At 39.4% G+C, this 20,711-nt stretch overlaps 1 protein-coding gene across 1 annotated transcript; it reads right to left on the bottom strand.

Annotated features, from left to right (window-relative positions):
• Positions 1–345: 345 nt before the first annotated feature.
• LOC117424113 (heparan sulfate glucosamine 3-O-sulfotransferase 3B1-like) lies at positions 346–20,096 on the bottom strand. Its single transcript, XM_034040208.3, has 2 exons — positions 19,176–20,096; positions 346–1,513 (listed from the first exon to the last, which is right to left on the bottom strand). The coding sequence occupies exons 1-2, from the start codon at positions 19,793–19,795 to the stop codon at positions 895–897; spliced, it is 1,239 nt and encodes a 412-aa protein (XP_033896099.1). The 5' UTR covers positions 19,796–20,096; the 3' UTR covers positions 346–894.
• Between the last annotated feature and the right edge of the window lie 615 nt (positions 20,097–20,711).

Here is a 20,711-nt window from a genome sequence, read left to right as displayed (position 1 = left end):
TTTACTCCTTCAGAGATCACTGTTTCATTGCAAGAAAGTTCAGAAATTCTGCACAGGGGGGAATATCAGTCCAATAACACAAATTATGTTTTGATTAGCACTCTGCGCATTGATTTGCCTGTTATATTCTAAAAGCCTTAAGAGTCAGCAGGGACCCCTTTGGCTTAGCTCAGTGCACAGTCTGCAAAGTCAAGCCATTAAAAAGGTAGATGGGGGGGGGGGGGCCGTATGGACACAACCATGTGCTAATACGTAAGCCATAACTGGAGGAACACGTTATAATGTACATATGGGTTAGGTTTAACATACCACCCAAGAAATGATTATGATTTCCAACACCAAAAGTTAAAAAAAAAAAGATTTTTTTTTATTATTGTCAATAATTCTTTTCAACAATTAACTAAGTACCTTGATGATTTGAAAACAAAAAAATAAAAAGTTGTGAACACATTCAAAAATTGCTATTCACCATCATCTGCTGAACACCCGTAACACAAAATGTTGTGCTTTTCTTCTTTTTAATAATTTGTTTATTTCATTATTTTTAATGTTTCTTTTCAATCACTAACGATTTAGAAGCACCATAAATTGAAAGATTTTTTTTTTTTTACGATCATGAAGGAAAAAACAAAACAAAACAGAAAAACACTTAAACCATGTGGAATGGTAAAAAAAATGGAACATTTGGAATATTAAATACAATGTGGTTAGGCAGCTTAGTGAATTAATTGCTTAGAAATTAAAAATAAATTATTATAAAATAGATTTCTGTACATTTTACATATATATATATATATATATATATATATATATATATATATATATATATATATATATATATATAGTATAACTTCACAAGTGTCTCGACAGGAACAGAAAAGAAATGTGTTCTTTTCAATCCCATCCAAAGTTATGGCCGGTCATCTGGTAGAACTTCATGTTAAAAGGCCTGTAGAAGTCTCTGAGCCTCTGCACCACCTCTGGGTTTATGTTGGGATGGGTCCTGCCTTTCGTTTTGCCCAGACAGTGGGGCTTGCTGCTGCCCTCCGCCTTCTTCAAGCATGGGAAGCCCTTGGTCTGGTTAAAGTAGAAGTGTTTGTCTGTGATGATCCTCTTGAGGCCCAGGAAGTCCTGGACCCTTCCCAGCTCTCCGGCCGGGTCGCTGATCAGCCGCTCCCCGCTCACGAAGAGGATCTGGCTCATGGGGAAGTACTGGAGCCAGTTCTCCAGGTGCTTGGCGTAGATGCCGATCTGGATGGCGCTCCAGGAAGTGTCAATGAGCCCGGTAGTCCTGTTTTTGAAGGTCAGGCTCTCGAAGGTGGGAATGTCGGGCTTTTTGGATAAAGTCTGTGTGTAGTCGGAGATGGCCCTGGTGACGGGGTCCCGAACCACCACGATCAGCTTGGTGTCCCGGGACATTGCACTGATCCGGGCCGGGGCCTCCCTGGTCACAAAGTAGCTGGGGGTCTTCTCCATGGTGATCTGACCCTCCAGGGTTTTGGGCATCAGGTCTCTGAGGGAGAGAAGAGAAGGTGGGGTTAACACAGCAGTGATCAGGGGGATCTAATGTGTGCATTAAACTAAATAAATACAAACAGTAACATAGCAATAATATAGACGATCATTCATGTAATGGCTCCTTATCAGCAATTGATGACCAGCTAGGATTTAAAGCAATAAAATAACTGGTCATTAAAGAAGGCAAAATAACTCACCTCATGTATTATAGCTAGGGCTTCTGTTTTTCGGTTTTTATTAATTGTATTTTTCTGTGCTTATTTTTAGCTATTTTCGAGTTTTATGTAAAGAAAAAAAAAAAAAATGCGGGGCTTTCGTTTTTGATATACTGTATGAAATTAGTCTTTTCGGTTACTTTCCAAAATGCTTGAGCGATTTTTTTTCTGTCAAAATATGTATAGTAACTCGACAGTACTTGCACACTTAAGTTGTACCTTCTTTCCTTTGCTGTCTTCCACAGTGAAATCCCTATGGTCACAGGGACATTCTTCTGGGGGTTTTGTGTGTAGGCATTTTTTTACATTTTGCCACAATTCTGTTTTAAATCCTCCATATCTTAACTGTAATACAGCTTTAAATCCCGCTAACAAGCCTCCATTCCTGATTGTAATCTTGTTCTAAATCTCACAAGTGGAGTCTCCAATAGAAATGTAGGAATGTGCTGTCACGCAGTAGTTGGGGCGGGTTTAAAGTATTCAGAACGAATCAATGATAGATACAAGTCAGGAAGACGTGACATTGCCTAGCAGCACGGGAAATGTATTTATTATTATTTGTGTAGGATGTTTTATTTTTTAATGGGAAAAGGATAAAGTCAACGTGAATTGATTATATATTTCCACTGTTTTTCCGATGTTTTCCGGTGTTAATTGGCTATCCACCGATTTCATTTTTATTTTTGTATCGGGGGTGTTTTATCAAGTTTTATTGGTTAAAACCGAAAATCAGAAGCCCTAATTATAGCCTAAATAAAGCCCACCCTCAATGTCCTTGCAGACCTCATTTATATCTCCTGATTGACAACAGCTTTGACTGTAATGCAAGAAACTGTCTGGCTTAATCTAAATCCATCTTGGCCTACTTTACCTATTAACCACTTAGTCCAAAGCAAAGATGAATCTGCCTTTTGAAGACGGAAGGCTGACTCAGCAAGCTCTGTTACCAGCAAACTGCCAAGGGTGAGAAAACCCACACTCCTGCTCCCCCGGAAAAATCTGCACAGATCCCGGTAGGGCAAGAGTATGGCTTTGGAAAGTATTTGACCATTTTTGAATGACTTTATAGAGATATGTTTTATAGCAGGCTCCACTGCACTGCCAGCCCAGCCCTTCCTCTTAAATGTGCTAATGAATTAATGGACTGGTAGGTAAAAAAAATTTTTTAAATGCCTGGGGTAGAGATTAATGCAACAGTTAAACAAAAATACTTTTCCATGCAGGTTTCTGTTAGATCCCTTTGTCCTCGAAAATGCCAACAAGTCACCGGTTCAAACCAGTTGAAAGTGCATGACCTCTATTTTCACCCAAGTGACCGAAGGAGCCCTGTTTTGACAAGCCTTACATGACAGGTGGCTACTGTTTTTTTAATCCAATCACACTGCCTTGCACCTTCGGGACAGCTTTTTGTCTGGGCCTGGCTAATCTGTTGACACTTCTCTGAGTCGAACACTCACTAGTCATTGTCAAGAGCATGGCATACAAACAGCCTGCCTACTTGTTATTCTGTTTTCACAAACCCCTGAGGTACATCAAGGCCTGAGTGCTGTTCAGGTTGTCATACAGTGTGCAATGTACTGTTTAGCTGATAGATGATAACATTATTGCTATATATGTACGGATCAGGTCCTGTTACAGGAAGTGCAATTCCAAATGTTTATCTAGCAACATTTGTATTTGTCTATCATTCAGCATCTGTACCTTTCAGTACATCAAATTGCATACTCAGTAGGAATCCAGTTTAACTATTGCTGACTTTCCTTGTCTACAATTACAACAGCTATTATCTGCTTTTGCATAAAGCCACCAGGCTTTGCATTCCCTCCTTCCTCCTACATCCTTCTGCTAACCAGCCCAACAGATTGTATGTTGGAAGGGTTTCAGCTAGCTAGCATGTTCTTCCAAGCACAAATCATCATTGTTCATTTTCAAATCTTGCTTACGATGTGAAAAGCATTGCTAACAAGTGCAATGCTATTATGGAAATGTGTGGAAGAACTACAATGTTATTTCATGATAATGTACGACTTTAAGGGTCTTACAATTTTTGATGGCTGGAGCTTAAAAAAAGCAGTTTTGAGCTGCAGAAGTATAATCATGGAAACCCCCTTTTCTCAGCGATAATGATTTTAAAATGCCTGAGGCGGTGCATGGTAACTAATGATATGTTTAATAGCGATTCATTGGCAGATTATTTGAGCTCAAAAGCTAAGCGAGCTAACTGGTTATTGATGATAATATCTTGCAGATTACTATGAGTGAGAATGGGCTTGTGATGAGAGTCTGAGAGTAAAATTGAGACTGCAAGAAATTTACTAAAGAAGTGAGGATGAAATAAACTGTTGACAATGATTAACCCTTTGTGTATTCTGTACTGTAAAAACCCTGCTGATAACTAATACTTAAGCAAACAAATTCAAAATCCCTGTTTCTTAGATAAGCTCTTGTGCTTACTTTCTGTACTGCAAATAGTACAGTTTATCATTTTAATTTACAAACTGATTCTTTAAAAAAAATGATCAGCGACTTGCGACTCCAAACTAAACTGAGATCCGTTTAGAAAACACATACTGAAGACCTGGGCTGCATACAAAAAACTTCTGTATCAAAGAATCAAACAAACACACAAGTAAATGATTACGTTTAATACTAAACCCACTAAATAATTGAGGTAGTATTGCCTGCCCTCCACACAAAGTAAAGAGAGTTAATAGCCACTTCACATTAATGTTTACAAGAATACTAAATGCTTTTGGAGTAGGAAGGGGTGTTTGGAAAGGTGAAAAACTTGATTGGGGGGGGGGGGGTGTGACAACGACACTCCTTTAAAATAAGCGATACAAAAAAAAGAGTTTGTTCAGCTTCTTTTTAAAGAAAAAAATGACTGGTCTTAAAGCTTTGTCTGTTCTTGGTAATTGCTGAAGAGAAGAGGCAAATAAGGGTTCTTAAGAAGGAACAACGCTGAAGTAGCCCTCACAAAACAATAGCCATTATAAACCACTATGATTTATGAGCTGACCATTCAAAGCACTTCGTCAGCAAACAGCCATTCTCTCCACAGACACATGCTTTTGAACCCATTGTGAGTGGCAGGGCCCGGCTTGAAAAGGCAGCCTAGGGAAGCAGAGCTGACAGTCACCGTGGCATTCCCAGGGAGAGGACAAATTCCAGGGGAGAGTCTAGTGCACTCATGGGAGAGTCTAGTGCACTCATGGGAAAAGTGTGCCAGCCTGAGAACGATTTGTAGCACCCTGGCAGATGTTGTATTAATACCACAGAATAGTCACAGAAAGCATGTCAACTAATTACAGCACAGTAACACTATATAGTTACAGATGAGCCAATTGGAAACCCAATCTTTATTAGACTATCGTAGTTAAAGAGAACAGTTCCAATCTCGAACACACTACAGCACTTCTGGATTTCTCATTCACTGCAGGTGTGTGTCTGCTTATCTTCCATAAGCCAAAACCACATCAGGACCACAAACAAGACAGAAGTTTAAACGGTAGCTAATAAGATATGCGACAGCTAATACGCAATTGATATTTTCTATTTTAATCTGACCTGGCCCCTTGCTCACCACCACATTCTTGGTTTTAAATTTAGCTCTTTACTGTAGTCAGGTGTCTTACAGCCCAGTGTCTAACTAATAGGTATTACTACATAACATATCCAGTATTTTTTAATTCCTGTTTGTACTTGTTTAATCTAACTGAACCAAGAATGCCTCACAGTCCTCCTTCAAGCATCTTCTGACTAGACTAAGAAAGTGTACTTGGAGATTTTCCAGAATTCTAGATACAAGTTTCTTTACGAGACGTGAACTCCATCTACCCAACAGCAAGTCTGGCATGAACTGATGGAATTTGACATGACAACACAGCAAGCAACAAGCCTCATCAAGGCACAACTCTACAAGATGTCTTCTTAGTAAATTAGCTTTCAACCCAAATAGCTGCTCTCTCCAATATCCTTTCCTAAGACCAAGATTCTGTTTGCTTCATTGAATCAAAAACATTTTAACTTCCAATATCTTAATCAGTGCTTAGATCAATGACAGCCTCAAGGCAAACCACATTGCTTAGCAATGGTTCATAAGACATGTGTTACAAAGAACTTAAAATGACTGCCTTCTTTTGAAACATCCCCCTCCACCCGTCCAGTCCCTCCCTCTTCCCCACCCTCCTCCCCTTACTGTCAAACTGGTTGGAACTATGACACATTGCTTGTAATTGAACATAAACAGGCAAGTGTTTTTTTCAAGAAAGATATATCAAACTCAGTATTTAAAAAGTCAAACAATATTAAAAAAAGCCTTGCCTAATTAAAATGGAGGCACTGTTATTTTGTCTTTGCTGTCTAGCGAACTTTGATCTCAACTCTTGTAGAGTGCCAAATGCCCAAGCATGCTTCCAAAAGGACTATACAAGTTACTATACTGTTTGTAGTAATATGCTATTACTCAAATGATACTATTCTATGCTGCTGTACAGTAAACACAGTTTATTTTTTATTGTGAGAAAATATAATGTGCAAGAGAACCTGTTTATATAAAGCAAACTATCCATCATTTATATTGCTTTAATGAAACTCATTATAAATATTCAACACGTTACTGAGCTGAACAAACATTTGCTGCTGCTATTGGGATAATTGGATAAAATCCCTGTCAAATAATGGAGGTTCCCATTCCCAAATGTAACCTCGTTAAGTCAAGATAGTGCTGCTACAAGCAGATAATTGCTACTCCTGCCCAGCTCAGATAGCCCTGATGAATACATATTTCAATTATAATTGATAACTTACAGGAGAGCTAATGTAAACACATCCTTAGACGGGTCTGGCATGGTATTTTCACTGTGATTAGACACAGCTGGACCGGTTTAACCTATACCACTGCATCCTGGTGTGGGTGTTAATAAGAATGAAGGAAAGACTGCACGTTTACAGCCTGAGCCCAAGACTCCTCAAGATCTACAAGTGCAGCCCACAGACTGTCAAGGATTTGTGGGCCATTATCCTCTTACTGCCTGCCGTTGTGATCATGTGGATTATGGGAATTTGGAACTATGACTGCTTTGTGTAAACAAAAAGTTAACCTTAACTGCCCCACAGCAAACCGTAAAAAAAGAAATGCCTGGCAAGCTCTTTTAATCACAATATTTACAGTTTGCTATCACAGTGTTCGTGATGGTTTGGTGGTTGGTGGGGCAAGGTGTTACTAACCAGGCAAAGGTCGCGGTAATTTACTGAGAACACAAGTTTAACGGCAAACTACTGGCTTCCTGAGTAAAGCTGGTTATTGTCGTAGTGACCAGGGAGCTCCCAAAACAAGCTCTTTTTTTTTTTTTTTTTTTTAACGTCATCTGCAGCCAGTGCTCTTCTGTTCCTGGTGGTTGCAGATGTACAACAGATTTAAGTTGAAAAGACTAAAAGTCGATTTCTTTCCCCTTATTACATAACATTTGCAGTTTTGTCATACTTTACCATACTCTGATTTAGATTGGCCTAATCTCTGCCAGCCTAGTTGACTAGCACAATGACACATCGCTAATGTAGTAAATCACTGTCACACTGTCCACTTCCAACAACCAAAAGTATTTCTTTTTCTGTACTGCATCAGATCCCAGCAGTCGGGCCCAGCGCCAGTTGAATAAAATTACCGAGTGTTAATAATCCAGCAGCTCCTCGGGCTTGCCATGTGGTATAAATTAAACAGGGAGGAAAACTCCCATTTGCAAAATTGCTAATTCCAGGCCATGCATTTTTTATACCTGCAGGGCTTCTGGGAGACTTTTCACCTGATTTCGCTGATGTAATCTGATTCAGCGCCATTAGTGACTTTTTTTGTAGGAACAAAAAGAAGGTAATTTAATAGGAGCCTGAAATAGCATACGATAGAGTATAATATCATATAGTCTATAAAACTTGCTTTTCACGATGAAGACCTAGCAACATCTCTCAGGCCTCAAAAACCTCACTTCTTATAGCTCAAGACTTTGAGACGCAAACCAGCAAAAGGAAGCCTTTACTGCTTCATGTATCATGAAGGCACAATCAGATGTCACTGTTTCCCAGCTATCAGCACACTGCTTACACTCCTAATCCCAGGTAATTAATCTCTTAGCCTGAGCTGTTTGCGGTAGGTGTTTGTAACCTGTTAGTGACCCAATTTATCAGCGAAGAATCAACAGGAGGAAAGCCAAGTGTCAAGGGCTAAGCCCACCATATTCGGTCTGTAGCCCCCATATCACACTCTATGGCTCTCATTCCTTCTGAGTGATAAAGCCTGCTGCACCCTATTTAACAAGTTTAGGATCTGCAAGGGCATCGGGCAGCTGCAACAGGATAAATAAAATAAAAGCTATAAAGCATGCAAAAGCTGATAAGGCAATCTGGATTCCGTGCGTGAGGTTAGATTCGCTACAAATCATGGATTTCTGGCTCCTAGACACAGACTTGTGTCCCTGCCCATGAAGCTGGTGTTTGCCCAGCCGACTGGGTTAAGTGCTAAAGCACTCTACTGTGCAGGTATTAGTGTTGGTGGCTGCATGCGGTGCTGTGCAGTGGTGCAGCTCACAGGTAGTTAGACTAGCACTTTCTGTTAAAAAAGAACAGCAATGGTTATGATACTGGAGACAAAACCAGCTGGAGTTCTGACATCCACTCTGTGGCTTGTCAAAGCCACCCTCTCAATGTTTCTACCTCAATCTCTATATATTAAAACCCTTTACTTCTTCAGCGCATATAAAAACGCCTGCTTCCAGCACAGCGCACCTTGTTCAATGTACCAAGGCAGATCCTAATTAATAGGTACTGGTACCTGTATTAAGTGTGGATCAATGACTCCAGAAATGGTTGGAGGTAAAGGGTTAACAATCTGTCTTTTATGGATCTATATAAATAGCATGCTTTTTTTTTAATTTAATCTCCTTCAAAGCACACATTTGTTGACATAAATACAATATCAGTTTCATCGCTACATCATTCAATCACTGCCAGCACTCCTGTAGATAATGCACGCCAGCGCTTTTCTATCTATAGCTTCATCAGATCTGCCTGATGGTATGGACAGAGCCAGCCTGCAGGAATGCAAAGTTAGTACAGTATGTCAGTCACTCCACATGGTATCTGCATACAGTTTATGTATATTAATGTATATTTAGTATATTAATGCAGCATTCATCTATGTAAAGGCTAAAACATTTTTTTAATGACTTAAGTTTATCACATTAAAATCATAGGACTCAGAATCTTTAAAACAGAAACCAGTATGTCCTGTGCTTACAACACAAATCACACATATATGCTTCAATAGCACAATCATTATTCACGGCACCTCCTTTCTCCCTAGATGAAGGACGATTAGGAGCTGCAGGTCTGATTTTAAATGCTGTGTTTCGTCTAGGTTTGCAAGTCCTGCTCACTCTTAATCATTTAGATTGCTTTTCTAAAAGGCTGTAGATCAACAGGTCTGAAGCTGCGCTGTGACAGAACGGGGGCCCAGAGTATCATGCTGAGGTTGTAAATAGATGAGGCAGGATTCCTCCCCATTGCTAGGCTGAGCAGATACCTTGCTTTTAGTGCAAGTGGTCAGGAGATGTTGTAGTTCATGCTGTGCTAATTTAAAGCACTTTCCCCCAAAAGTATTAGCATACAAAGTACATTGAGACAACTGTGGGGTTAATGCATGGCATGTTTTGAAACACATTTACCTGCAAAATGCTTCCCTTGTTACTATTCTACTTGACGCCCTACTCTCAGTTTACAACCTCATTAACATGTGTAATGTTTCCATAAAAAAACAAAGTAGTCTTGTGTCGGGATTCAAAAGCAAATGATTAACCGTTTAATAGAGGAAAGCCTTATATTAAACTGGGTTTAGAATTTTTTTATTTTTTTGTAATGGCCACAGTGTGTTTGTTTAAAGCCAATGAATGGGTATTAACTGGGGATGGGAGAGGGGCCCGATTCTGCTGGGACAAGTGCTCCAACTTTCAAATGATCACAGACTCGATTCAAGTTGAGTCCTTGGCAAGGGGGTGTGGAGGAGGAGGAGGGCGGGGGAAATCTATTTATTTTGAATTTGGTTGACATCAATGGGGGAGGTAAGTAAACTCTAACCAAGAAGCAGGCTGTTTGCAAATAAAAAAAAAGGAAAAGAGAGAATGAAAAAAGAAAACACACTCTTTATGAGCAGTGTGAATGACCATGGACAATTATCAGTGATTCTCTATCTATGCACGAGGCCTTTCTGGAGACATGAGCATTAGAAACTGACTTCCTGTCGAGCTCACTCGCTTTTGTTCCAGACTCCAGCAGGAGATTCCTCCTTCCCTTGACCATGTTTTCTCAACTGTTGTGGGCAGCATTCAATGGACGACCGTGGGGGCCAGGCCACCCCAGTAGCTGTACCACTCCCCTCTCCCCATGCCCCTCTTTACAATTAGCCGGTGGTAATTCATGATGAAAGCCATCCTCCCTCCCTTCCACCCCTTCCAAGCCAGCTTAGCCACAGAAAAAAGAAACAGCAACACAGCAGGCATGCCTTTTATGCTTTGTGGCCAGCGAAGGGGAATCACAACGTGATTGGGCACAGGGACGGGGAACATGTGACCTGTTTTTTGTTGCCTATTCTGCTTGTTAGTGGGGAAGGGGCACGGTCAGAGAACAGGGATGTGGTAATGCCGGGGGGGTCAGGGAGAAATTAATCTGTTAATTTGTGGATGCACAGGGTTTTTATTTAGCCAACACTGCTGAGTGGCCTTCAAGTTAATCTTTTTTTTTAAAAGAGAAAAGTCAACAGGCAGTCGTCGGTCAGACGACTGCTCAGGTGGAAATGTTTTTAATTGGCTAGCTGTCTTTTTTTTTAAGGTGAAGTGGGCACAGCACTTCAGGCATCACAGCGCTATGCACTCTGCACTCCAATGCCCGAAAGTGGACTTCAACTCGTGCATTTGGAGGGGGGTGGGTTCCTTTATCATCCATAACTTTAAACAATGACGAGATCATCAGTAAGATTTTAAACTAAGACAAGATGAAGTGCCTTCATTAATATCTTGATTAAAGACATGAAAATGATAAATGCAAAGCAATATTCAACTGCGCATTTCAGGTTTTCAAGTGCAGATGTTGACAGAGACATCAAAGAAAATGCCTGCCTTTATCTACAGTGGAAGAAGAGCAGTTCTGGAGTTGCTCACAAGTATGTCACAGGCACATATTTACTATACTCCATTTCAAGCAGATGCAAGATTACAGCTCGTTTTATAACAAGCGAAAACACCAAGCTGCCAAGGTCTCAGTGAAACAGTGGGATGTCAGCTGCACTTTCCCGTATCTCAATAAAAGGAGGCAAGGGGCTCTAGAAGATAAAATACTACAACAGCACACAACACAGCCAACACAGCACTGCTGCTGTACAGAATGCGTTTTGGGCATTCCTGCTGCTAGTATTTACACAAAGGGGAAAATTCATTCCAGATTATTTTACTGTAAACATGAGGAGACAATGATTACACTTAGTAACGTGGTGGAGCACACAGCATTAGCACACGGACTGTGTAAGTTAGCACCTTCTATACATTAACAGCCTGCAAGACACACATGGACCTATTCATAAAACACTGCGCTAGGAAGTACAGAAGTCTCTGGCATGGCAATGTTTTATGACTACAGCACTGAGGTCTTGAACAGCTTTATGTCCTGCTAGTCCTAGTCAATGTGAAAAGGCAACTATCAGGTATCTGGATATATGCAACCAGAGGCAAGTTCCTCTTCCCCAAAGCCTCATTTCAATGTGATTTAATGGGTCTGAATCTCATCTGCAGCGCCCAGTGGAAACAATGCTGTCTGTAATATGCATCTCGCAGGCCTCTAAGGGAAGGGCATACTGACAAACAGATTAGAGGTGGTGTTTGCCTCTGATCCTCTCATTAACAATGCTGTATATCTAGGTGCTGCTCCCTTTCAGAGGTCCTCAGCTGCATCGCAGATGGTAGCAGAGCAGAGACTCTTCTTACAGGGGCTGGGGACTTGACCCTGGAGCCCCGACAGAGATCCCAGGGAACATATCTTAAAAGGGTTTGATGTATGAAAAGAACAGCTACTACACACTGCGCTACCTTCAAAGAAAAATTCAAAATGCAATGGTACTCAAACTATCACATTCTAATCCTTTTTTTATAACAAGCCTTGTTTATAATAAGCCTTGATGCTACATTGACAAAGGGTTATTATTATTATTATTATTATTATTATTATTATTATTATTATTATTATTATTAATCTATGTATGTGTTATGTTACTAATACACAATTTAAGGAAACCCAGCAACTCACATATTTAAAAAAATAGTGCTTTATTAGTTAAAAAACAATCAAAAAACCAACGCCTTCATTAGGGTCACCTACCAATACTACAAAAATAATTCTATAATAATGCATTTAGAGGTAATAGGCTTGAAAGTGCGCTCCACAGCAGGGTGAAAACAAAGAGAGGCCATCCCTAATTAACTGTGCTTGAGTTGGAGAGGGTTTCCGGGGGGCTGAGATAACAGCACTGACAAATTAAAAAGACATCAAGAACATGCGGGTCACCCTACACCAAACCTGTGTTTAATTACATAGCCCTTTATTGAACTGGCGTCGATCAAAACTCTCGGATTCAAAGTAATAGGAGAACCTGCCCACCTCGTACCCTGGGGTTCTGCTTTCTACCTTTGAGGTCCTGACGAAACACCCAATTATAATAGGGCGTCTAATTAAAGGACCTCTATTTACGTATTTATCAGTTAAAGGTATAATAAATTTTAACATGATGACAGAGGTTGAGATCCATGTTTGGGTCACCTATCATTTAGAAATATCTTGCACTGATTTGAAAGCGGCACTCCTGGCTCATGCTACTGTGTGGGTACAAGGTGTGGTGTTAGGGAGGGAAGCCTATTCCCAAAGAGCCGGAGCATTTCACCTCATAAAATGCAGAAGGGCTCATTACTGTGGACTGTCATAAGACGTTGTGGAATGGATCTGACCCATCTGTGTGTCTTAACAATGCATGCAGCAGAGCCAGACCCTCTTTCTTTCAGTTCCAGCAGCATAATTGAAGCTGTGTGAACCTGGGGAAGTAAGTTACGGTTCTCAGTTCTGTGGTTCACACAGGAAGCATGGAGCACGTCAAATCAGGAGCAAAGTCTGCTTTTGGTTCGACTTTCAAAGCCCTTTGGTTAAAGGTTCGGTTTACATTCGGAATATCACAGACCATGCAAGACAATTACGTCAAGCTAGTTTTAATTAGGTATTATGCTCCCATTCTTTTCTATAGATGCAAGTCCCATACTATATATAAGCCATTATGACAAGAAAAGTGCATTCATTATTTTTAATGAGTATTAATGCAAATAGCCGTTAGCGTATATCAGTTACATAATGTGGCCCCACATCAATTTACATTATCCATCAAATTCATGTTCAGTGTAGGTTGGGATTGTAAGCTGTGGGTGTAGATTACGTGCCAGGTTCATACTCGTACAGCAATCTGTAGGCACCGATATCCTTTCAACAAAGCTTGCCATGGCTTTGGAGCTGGGTTAACAGCCCCAGTGTCTCATAATTACACACGTAGATAAGCAGCACTCACATCCTTGTTGCAATCCCAGGGGAGAGGGATGCAGACAGTACAGATCTCAGAAGGGAAGTTGTAGCGCAGCGCTCTGAAGACATTCCCACGTTGTTGCACAGACACAGAGGTAATGACGGCAACCCAGAATCCTGCAATTTTCTGTTTTATTTCAAGGTCTGTCAAGGGACAGACAAACGGCCAAGACCTAACTTGAAAGGGTAACCTCTGAGGCTGCATAGACTGAGCATGTTTCCAAATAGGTTCCTTTGTGAAGGCGATGTGCCGCTGTGCTATAGAAAACAGCACCTATTCACAGTTTCACACAACCGTCCCCCAGCTTTGACAGCAATGGGAAAGAAAAACTCTCCAAGTTTGACTTTACTAATTAAAACTATTTGGGGGGGGGGGGGGGGGTAATAAGAAACTTTAATTTAAAAGCCCTTTACACACACCAAAATGGAAACAGTCATTTTTTCCTGACGTTATTTATTTTACTGACGGAACTAAAACATAACAGGATCTATAGACAGGCAAGAGGCCTTAGGGGTCAACTAAGCTATTACCTGCATTACCTATAGTCGGATAATGAAATCTGAAAGCAGCATTTAAATATAGCCTTTTGCTACTGAGAAAAAGGTTGGGGAAAGTCCTTAATTAGCCAGCCAACACTGCAAACTCAATGCAAGTGATGAGGTGGAAATGTCCAAATAATAAAGGTAAAGAATATGGTCAACTTTAGAAAAGAGAAGCTAAGCTGTAGCACCACTGGCAACCGCTCTCCCATATCAAAAATGTCTCCAGTCCTCTTTCAACAGTTTGGGCGCACAGGGAAGGACACTAAAGTGCAGAATGGGGAGTTCACTGTCTGTTTCTTATCTTTTCAGTTCTAAAAATCTAAAAATAATCAAATTACGTCAAAGCCCCTTAAGGAATAAGTTGAACGGTGCTGGCAAAGTTCCACTGACAAGTATGGAGGTTTTTGCCGATAATAAGCCTTCAGGTCCCCCCTCCCTTCACTGTCCAGCCCCCTTAGAAATGACTGCACTTCTGCACTCCCTGGTCAAGGTTCTGAGTTTATAGATTGCATGTCTTGAAAAGTCAACCAAGCGTCTGGATATTAAAGTGAGCCAGAATGTAACCTATGCATTGCTGGGCTGTTAACTTTAATTCCCTGTTAGCACAGCTGTCACTCAAGTAAAGACACCCTCTGGGTTGTGTTTCAAATGCCTACATTGTGATTGACAAACTCTTTTTTCTGAGCTTGCAAACTGGGATACAACCACTGCTAACTCTTTCTGATAAGGACAGGAGCTCAATGGCATTAAACTAACCACCCTCCCCAAGCCCAGAATAATTCTGATATGACTAACCTGCCAAATACACGTTACTTTTTTTCCCCCCAGTGAGTTCTTCATCAGCTGCAGAACAGGTGAGGCGGTGAAATTAAATCCATCACTAGCCACGGCATTACTTGCCTGTGAAGGGTCGCGAAGGTTATCACGTGAATGATATTAAAATGCCACTCGTCTTGAACAACATCAAGTTGTATATTGAGCCAACCCCACTCCGTCCCTCCTGCAGCACCAACACTAACACACACCGCCATCTGTTTGAAAATATCAGTCATCTTTGCGGTTCACCGTAATCTAGACTAGAAACCTACCAACGAATCAGAAGTTATTTTAAAACTATAGTAGAGATCAACAAAACTTGTATAGCCCTGTAGTCGCCGGGTTTAGCATAGGTGGTCTACTGGAAAATCTACCATGTATGCCGGCGATACACCTGTCAAGGGATCGGAAATATTGGACGTTTTTCTACCGTCTCAAAGGGGTAATATAGCTGTTATTGCAGGCCACTTGTTTGGTGAAAAAAAAAAAACTTATCCGTATCGTTAAAAAATGCACTAGTGTTGCATAAAAATTAATAACAGTGGTGTTTTATAAAACCAGGAAGGTAATTAGTAATACGTGCTCGGTGGTTAAACGCATATAGAATATGCAAGGCACATTTAAAAAATCTGTTTAACCCTACAGCTTTAATTTCCCATCTATCTATCTATCTATCTATCTATCTATCTATCTATCTATATAATAAAATAAATACATACATTATCTCCATTTAGGTGTATTTAACTGTTAAGAATTGTCCCACCAAAACGCACTCTTGCAATTAACATTGTTTCTATTATCATGCAGAAGAGGGGTGGGATAGCGGACCGGATTGAAATCTGATAAAAACGATATCTAAACAAACCCCAGGGCATTCTCATAAAAGCCACATCGCCCTTGATCAAGCCCCAAATAGCCCCGCAAATGTATAGCAGATGCACTGTGTTTATTACGTTTGCCACCCATAAGCCGCTGAGCCAACACGCAGCACGGTCGCTCCCTGTTTTTACTACAAACACCAGTAAAGTATTTTCGCAAAACCAACACACTAATGGAACCCAGAAGTGTTTTCTGTTCTATTGTTTTTCTGTAGTGCCTCCATTGTTATGTTAGTTGCATTTCCAATTAACATCATTAAAAGTCCTTAACGTACACCTAATCTCAAGAATCGATAAGAGCATCTCCTCTACTCGTAAAAGTCATACTAGATTAAACGATTTTAACACAGGCTTAAAAATAAAGATCTCCAATCAGCATTAATGATCCATTATATGCAAAGATACACCAAACTGATTGTGACAAAAAAGAAAAAAAATCAAGCAGAGCATTACTGAAACACTGGATTGTATATAAAATAGGCCGATTATTTGATTCGGTCTAAATCAAAGCGTTAATCTACTTATTTATACTTTATAAAAAAAGTCAGTAAATATATATATAAAACATGCATTCACTCAAAATAAAATCCTCAAAATGTTAAACTACAAGTTTTTTGCAGGTAGTTTAAAAGACCAGAAATCACTTACTTTTGAGGATCTCTTCTTACGAATATGGCTTTTAGTTAAAGCATAAAGTCACATTGACATGAGCACAAACGACCTAACGTTCTCCGGAGACTGCTGTTCATCACAGGCTTGTGGTTACGGATGGAAATAAACCTGCAGTAACTTTTTTAAGAGCTTCATGCTGCATACGTTGGAGCACATGTCAGTTGTTATTGATCCAATCCCAAAACAACTTTAAACATAACCTATCAATCGATATGACCCCACCTGCCTTTAGTTTAGTTATTTTTTCGTCTCACTGGACTTCCTATTGAATCAAATACACTTTTCTTCCTGTAATCCAGTTTACTGAGTGGTGATTATAGCGAGGCACTGTGTTCTATCAACGTGACGGGACTGTGCTGTGGTTTAGGGAGGATGTAAGCTGCCGCACTGTGTCGTTTTACACATTTCATGAACATGTTTATATTAATCGCTAGTGATTCTTATATAAACCAAATGCAAAGGGTGATTATCACGTGACGTGGTTTCTAGGGTGGTTTAAAAACCTTGTGCTATAAGATTTTTTTTCTTTTAAAAATATAACACTTTTTTTTTTTTTTTTAGTTACGTGGCTTCTATTGACATTTCAATCACCCACATGTTACACACAGTCCAGTGAGTTGAGAATATCCTTTTCATCCTTTTACATCTGCCTGTTTGTAAAGGGATCCTTTAAAACAAGATTTTTTTTATGTCTGTTTTGTTATGCTTTTCTTGTAGTGCAACTCAAGCATGAAGGAAACTGAAAAGCGTGATTTTAAAAAGTTATCCGTCACCATCGTGTCTATAACTTTTAAATCCTTATTCTGTAACTGCTAATAATAATAATAATAATAATAATAATAATAATAATAATAATAATAATAATAATAATAATAATAATAATACACGTTACTCACATATTTCGAGTTTGTATTTATTTATTAAATTATGAAAATTCTCTAATAAAGAACCCTCCCTATAAATGTAATCTGTTTTCTTGCTTTTAAAAATATATGTTTTCCCCCGTAAGACTTTATTTATTAATGGATTATTTAATGGGAACAACTATTTAATGAAAAAGCAAACACTCCGCAGTTCGTTAAATGACTAAAGAGAATGATTGTATACTTTGAAGTTTCAAAAGTTCTTTGGAAAATCTCAGTAGCCTAAACATTGTTAGTGAGTCTGACTTCATTTTCTTAGATCGCACTGCGGTTCTAATTCATTTTTGCTTTTACAGATCATTGTTTAAATTAAGATATTTTTTTTCTACAAATCCATCAAAGCAAGCGCCGAGAATGTCACGTGTTGCACCGGTGTCCGTTTGATTAAATCACCGCAAAAAGGTTTATTAAGAGTTACATTTTGACATTTCCCAAAAGCGACGGGAACAGCTTCAGCAATATTTTGACTAAGTGTCCAAGTGACAAAGCGATACAAAACAGAGAGACACTAGATTTTTGTTTCCTGCAGCATTTAAAAATAATGAATGTTGTATAGTCGTGAAATCATGCTACGTGAAATGTTCACTACAAACACATCAGTTATTAATATATTTTGCGTATAGCATTACCAGTGAAAAATATAGCCTAAACATAAACCCATATTGAACACTAATGACAAGTAAATATATTTAAAACAACCATTTAAACTACTGCTACTACTACTACTACTACTACTACTACTACTACTACTAATAATAATAATAATAATAATAATAATAATAATAATAATAATAATAAAGGGGTTCTTTGGAGTTAAAAATGAATACGAATATAATGTTTTTGAAATGATTCTATGAAGTCAAACGTTTCACCTGCAGTGATCGTTTTTATCCAACAGAGATCACTGCTTTACGCATAACCACCCCCTGCAGGTCCCACAGACAACAAGAACAACAACAAAGATTTATAACAAAGTTATTTTTTTTATAAACAAAGATTAGATTTAAATATTTAAAATACATTCATGCTACGTGAAAGGAATGAAACATGCATATAGACAGAGTATTGGCCCGAGGCATAGTGTGATCGAAAAGCGAGGGCAATATAATAAACTAAAGCTTATCCGGTAACCGCCGTAGCTGTTATTCTTTTTTAAAGAGTTATTAAAATGCAACAGTGTCTCCTGTTTATGAGCTGTATTCCGCCGAATATTACAAATAAAATAAAATAATAAATACAAACCAGTTGATGTGTATTGTGTTTGTAATAATATTTTTTTTTAAAAACGCGCAAGTTACTTGCGATTAGTTTCAAGTGTATTATGCCCTGAATCCTGTTTCATTTAGCCTATACATATATAAAAACAATAATGGAATTTAACAAGATTAAAGAACAAGAAAAGAGTCGTGGATTCCTTATTCTAAATCTCACTGTATGCAAATGTAATTTTAAACCTTTTTTTTCAACTCGAATCCACGGAAGATTATGGAGACTTGAGAATTCATGAAAATGACTCATGCAAATCCTAAAGATTTATCTCCCATTCATATGAAGGATTAGATGGTCGCATTGGCATCTGATGCCAAATAAACTACACATATTAACGGTATCACAATTAGAAAATTCAGATAAATCGGCCCCGTGTGGTTATTTGAAAGATACAAGCGTGTTCATTGAATACCACATTCTTGGTAATATGATCAACTGTAAACTGGGAGAAAGACACTTGGAACTTGGCACGTATTGCATATGAAGATATTGACCTTATATTCGAATTTTCAACTTTAGTCCATTATATCCATTAGAATGCGTTTTCGATTTTTGAGATTTGATACGAAAACGCACAGCCATATTCTGGTTTTATAATAAAACACGAGTCATGTATCGTGTTTTTAATAATAACACACTTTCTTGTAGGCTATTTCTCCATATAACTCGCTTTACTTGCTTACCTGTACCAGTCAAGACCGTTGTCGTAATTCCTGTCGAAGAAGTGCGGCTCTGCTCCCACGGCTCTGATGTCAGGGTGCACCCGGAGAAACTCGAGCAGAGCCCGGGTGCCTCCCTTCTTCACCCCGATGATGATCGCTTGGGGAAGCTTCTTGCTGCCCGACCCGTTGGAAAAACTCGACATGGGACTCTGATCTGGCGACTTCTGTTCTCCCCTAATTTCATCCCAGTCCTCAGTCTGGTCTATCTCGACCTCGTTATTCAGCAAGTCTCTGGAAGCGGTCCTTATTGGAGGTTCATCGTAATCAGTTTCCAAGTCCACCCAGCCTTGGGGTTTGGAGAGCAGCTTGGACATGAGGTCTACCCCGCTGTTATCTGTCCTTTTCCCGGCAGTTTGAGTCTCCTTTACCCTATAGTCCACCATCATTCTGGGCATAGTGGAACAGTAGCCCACGCAGGAATACGCCATATACACCCACAGGAAAAGCATGATGGCGAGTAATACAAGTTTCTTTTTCACTTGGTTGAAAGAACGTGCATAACGACTGTGACTAATCAGGCTATATTCCATAAGCCCTGTCGGTACACACCACAATCCAACAAGACATACTGGCAAAGTCATTCATTCCACACTGTGCTTTGAAATGGCAAGAACAAAAATCCTTGTGCAAATGCTATGAAGAACTCCAAAAAAAAGAAGATAAGGACAAATAGAATATAACACATCTATAGGCAGCATCTATTAAGATGCTTGATCGGGGTGCCAGGTTTCTAACAAAATTGATTAAATGAAACAACGGCGCTGCCTTGTTACAGAGCTGGTGTATTCAGTGCTGCTTCAAACCCTATTCTTATAACTGGAGCATCCTGCATGTCTTGCAATGGTTATTGCTTGCCAGCTACTGCGAGCTTCCAGGCTCCAGCAGAATGCATGATCCTTTTACGGACGCTGATGCTTTGGACTGACAGCAGAATCAGCCAATCACAGGGACTCTGTGAAATAATTAGCCATTTGTTGATATAAGAAGTCCTATCAGGAGAGCGCGGAGGCAGGGTTACGCGTGAGACCCTCACTTTGAACTGATTAGACGTTTCCATTGGCTAACAGACCATTCAACCGGATTTCTCTTTATACCAACAGATTCAGTGATCGCAATGAGTTACACAGCTATCCTTTTGGTGGGAAACCTGTCAAGAATTTCCGTCCGGTGCAAATTTCATTTTCAGTACTTTCAAGCTTGGTTTGCCACATACAAACACACTGAGCACGGTCTCTCCAGGGACCGATTCCATTGAGATTTCTTATAACTAACTATGCATTATTAATGCGTGCCCCTCTGTAGACTGGTAGCATGCAGATTTTGCATCTGCGCATTTAATATGTATGATTCTGCTAAAAAAAAAAAAAAAAACATTCCACGATTTATATTCTTTACTTTGTAATATTTAATTTGGTAACACATTTGTTTTTGTCTGCGTCTAAAGATTTATGTTAGATTCTTAATTTTTACAGTGCGTTTTAAATCAGCCGTGTCTCT

This window comes from Acipenser ruthenus, chromosome 19, assembly GCF_902713425.1.
Source record: "Acipenser ruthenus chromosome 19, fAciRut3.2 maternal haplotype, whole genome shotgun sequence".
Taxonomy (NCBI): Eukaryota; Metazoa; Chordata; class Actinopteri; order Acipenseriformes; family Acipenseridae; genus Acipenser; species Acipenser ruthenus.
Note: the sequence above shows the minus strand (reverse complement) of the source record. Positions and strands in the feature narration are given on the sequence as shown.